The following is a 4,055-nucleotide window of genomic DNA, read 5'->3' as shown; positions in this document are numbered from 1 at the left end:
AATGCCCCACACGTCAAATATGTCAACCTCAAGAATAGTGGTGAGAGGCATTTCATCCTTCTTTGAAATTCCACCTGCTCTCTGACACTCATCACATCTCTTCACAAGCTCACCCGCATCCTTGTACAATGTAGGCAAATAAAAGCTACAGGTAAGCACCATTGAAGTTGTCCTCTCCCCACCATGATGACCACCGTAGGAAGAGGAATGACATGCATCCAGAATACTCATTTGCTCCTCTTCCGGAACACATCTCTGGATCGCACCATCATTACAGATTTTGAACAAGTAAGGCTCATCCCAATAGAAGTCCAAGCTATCCTGTTTAAGCTTCTTCCTTTGGTTAGAAGAGAGCTCACACGGAACAATACCGGTCACAAGAAAGTTGGCAATATCCGTGAACCAAGGCATGCTATTCACAGATATAGAGAGGAGTTTCTCATCTAGGAATGAATCATTAATTTCGAGGCCATCACGGGGCCACCCATCCTCCTCCAAGCGAGACAAGTGGTCCGCCACTTGGTTTTCACTCCCTTTTCGATCAACAATCTCAAGGTCAAACTCTTGAAGCAACAGAACCCATCTTATTAGCCAAGCCTTAGAATCCATCTTTGTCATCAAGTAGTGGAGTGCTGCTTGGTTAGTATGAACTAACACCTTGGCACCCATGAGATAAGGCCTAAACTTCTCCATTGCAAACACAATTTCTAGCAACTCTTTTTCTGTCACCGTATAATTCACTTGAGCATCATTCATTGTTTTGCTTGCATAATACACTGGGTGAAACATCTTATTTACTCTTTGACCCAAGACCGCTTCTACTACAACATCACTTGCATCACACATGAGCTCAAAAGGTAAGCTCTAATTGGGTGCGGTAATAATGAGAGTGGTTGTCAATTTGTACTTGAGAAGTTAAAAAGTTTTCATGCCTTCCTCATTAAACACAAACTTAGCATCCTTTTCCAATAATTTGCACAAAGGATTCACTACCTTATAGAAGTCTTTGATGAATCTTCAGTAGAACCTCGCATGCCCAAGAAAACTCCTAACCCCCTTGACTGAAGTAGGAGGAGGAAGATTTGAAATCACTTCAATTTTCTCCTTGTCCACCTCTATTCTGTTCTTTGAGATCTTATGGCCAAGGACAATGCCCTCCTCGACCATAAAGTGGCATTTTTCCCAGTTAAACACAAGATTTGTCTCTTCACACCGGGCTAGAACTTTGTCAAGATTCTTCAAACACTCATCAAAGGAGTCACCCACAACACTAAAATCATCCATGAACACTTCCAAGAATTCCTTCACCATGTCGGTAAATATAGTCATCATACACCGCAAAAAGGTAGCCGGTGCATTACACAAACCAAATGGCATCCTAGAAAATTCAAAGGTGCCACACAAACCAAATGGCATCCTATAAAAGGTAGTCGGTGGTTTTTAAAGGTGCCAAAAAATAGTAGAAGGCACGCCCAGCAAGTCTATCTAGCATCTGGTCAAGAAAGGGCAAAGGAAAGTGATCTTTGCGGGTCACTTTATTCAGCTTACGGTAGTCCATGCATACCCTCCATCTGGTGACAGTCCTGGTGGGAATCAACTCATTTTGCTCATTGGTAACCACAGTCATATCACCCTTCTTCGGCACATATTGCACCGGCGAAGTCCAAGAACTATCTGATATGGGGTACACAACCCCTGCATTAAGACACTTGATCACCTTCTTTTTGACAAACTCCTGCATAGCCTCGTTCAACCTCCTTTGATGTCCCACGGAAATCATCTTCAAGTATAATCGTGTTCATGCAAAAGGCGGGGGCTTATTCCTCGAATATTAGTTAAAGTCCATCCAATTACCTTCTTCCTCCTTTGGAGCACCTCCAGTGTTGCATCTACCTACACGTTAGTAAGACAAGACAAAAGAATAACAGGTAAAGTTGAACTAGAGCCCAAGAATTCATACCTGAGGTGTGAGGGCAAAGGCTTCAATTCCAAAACTGGAGGTTTCTCAATTTAGGGCTTTATTGACAGAGTTTTTCTGTTCTCAAGATCCAAAGAAAGCTTACGGGGCTCATAAGAATAAGAACCCATTTCATGCAAAGCGTTGACACACTCTACCCTACCTTCATCCTCATTCACATCAAGGTTCAACAATACCGCTTCTAAAGGATCCTCCACATTGACCATGGCACTAGTATCATCAACTATCACCTCCGTGACAAGATCCACAAAAGAGCAAACTTTAGTACTATTCATATGTCTCATTGATTTGCACACATGAAAGACAAAATTTTTGTCACCCACTCGAAAGGTGAGCTCCCCTGATTCCACATCAACCAATGCCTTCCCAGTTGTTAGGAAATGCCTTCCCAATATTATCGGCACCTCATAGTCGACTTCACAGTTCAGAATCACAAAGTCATCAGGCAGGATAAACTTTTCCACCCGGACAAGAACATCATTAATAATACCAAGCGGCCTCTTCATTGTTCTATCTGCAATTTGCAATCTCATTGAAGTAGCTCTTGATTGACCAATACCCAAAGTTTTGAACACGGAGTAAGGCATCAAGTTTATGTTTGCTCCCAAATCACACAATGCCTTTGCAAGAACCTGCACTCCTAATGGTATATGGAATGGTGAAAGCGTCGGGATCTTCGAGTTTTGGTCGAGTGCACAATTGCACTTACTTGATGAGTCATTTTGATGGTCACAATCCATAGATCTCTTTTTTGTCACCAACTTTTTCATAAACTTGGTGTAACCCGACATTTGCTCAAGAGCTTCCACCAAAGGAACATTGATCGACAATCTTTTTATCATCTCAATAAACTTCTTAAATTGGTTTACATTCTTTTGCTTCGCAAGTCTTTGAGTGTAAGGTGGAGGAGGCCTTGGCAAGATAGCCTTAGCCTTGGGCACTACCATTTTCGGTATGTCTATTACGTATTCCCTAGACGGGTTCATGTCATCTTGAGTCTCCACCTCATTATCATGAATATCAATTCTCACTTCTGCATTGTGTACGGTAAATTCGGGGGCCCAGATTCCCCGACATAGGGCTATCTCGCGGTCATGACCTTCTAAGTTTGTAGATAAGGTCAAGACTCACCCTCAGGGTTCGCTTCAAACTGATCTGGAAAGTGTTGCATTTCGACTAATATAACAGGCTGTAACAAGCAAGGGGGAAGTTCCCGCATCACACGACTCGACCTGACAAAGGCCGGCCTATCCAGAGCCTGTGCTGAGGCATCACATCAAGCCATCCCATCTCCATACTTTACGTTTTGTCTCCACACGTTTATGATCGAGTCTCTCCTCCTATATAAAGGGGGCTCGCCCTACCTTGTAAAGCAGGTTGCTCCATTTCTCCACAAGTGCAATAATATCTTTCTCTCTCTCTTTTCCTCTAAGTCATTTGTTCTTATTGGCCTGAGCCCACCTCGCATCTATTGTTTTCTTATTTGTTCTGCCCATCTAGCTATACATTGGCCATAAAGAGCCTTACTTAATCCTATTTCTGCTTGTTATACCTTCCCCGACTGTCCTTGATAGCTCGATCTCGGCTCAAGCCTCGGCCCCGAGGCCTCTATCAATTTGCTCCGCGCTTGGGCAACAGGCCCCTTCGGTTTGCTTACTGCTTCGTCTTAACTCGTATCTTATCTTTACACTTAGAATTTCTGGCATCGACTGCCCTAAAACCTAGCTCGGGAATAGATCACATATTTTTAGAATCCCATTTACAAATTTAATTGTTGTTACCATTTTCAAGGTAAACAATTTGGCGCCCACCGTGGTGCTAAAAATAATAGTGATTATTTTCTTGCTAGTTTCATCACCCAAACGCACGTTATCTCTCACGCTTCTTCTTGCCCGAGATCTTCGCTTTCAGGGCAGAACGCCCGGCCCAGCTGGTAAAGATGGAAAACTGAGACCTCAAAAGCCACAGGGAAATGGACACGATCAATCCAAAGTTCGAGGCAACCTCGGGTTCAATTCAAGCGAAATGGAGGGGCCCCCAACATAGCGTCCACATGATTATCGGAGGAACTAGCGAC

The 4,055-nt window shown here is 43.3% G+C and overlaps 1 protein-coding gene across 1 annotated transcript; it reads right to left on the bottom strand.

Annotated features, from left to right (window-relative positions):
* Window positions 1–2,010: 2,010 nt before the first annotated feature.
* Window positions 2,011–2,925, bottom strand: LOC138875897 (uncharacterized). The gene has a single exon (XM_070154774.1). It carries the CDS (start codon window positions 2,923–2,925, stop codon window positions 2,011–2,013), a length of 915 nt encoding a protein of 304 aa, XP_070010875.1.
* Between the last annotated feature and the right edge of the window lie 1,130 nt (window positions 2,926–4,055).

This window comes from Nicotiana sylvestris, chromosome 8, assembly GCF_000393655.2.
Source record: "Nicotiana sylvestris chromosome 8, ASM39365v2, whole genome shotgun sequence".
Lineage (NCBI taxonomy): Eukaryota > Viridiplantae > Streptophyta > Magnoliopsida > Solanales > Solanaceae > Nicotiana > Nicotiana sylvestris.
The sequence above is the reverse complement of the archived record's forward strand: the minus strand, read 5'-3'. Positions and strand labels throughout refer to the sequence as shown.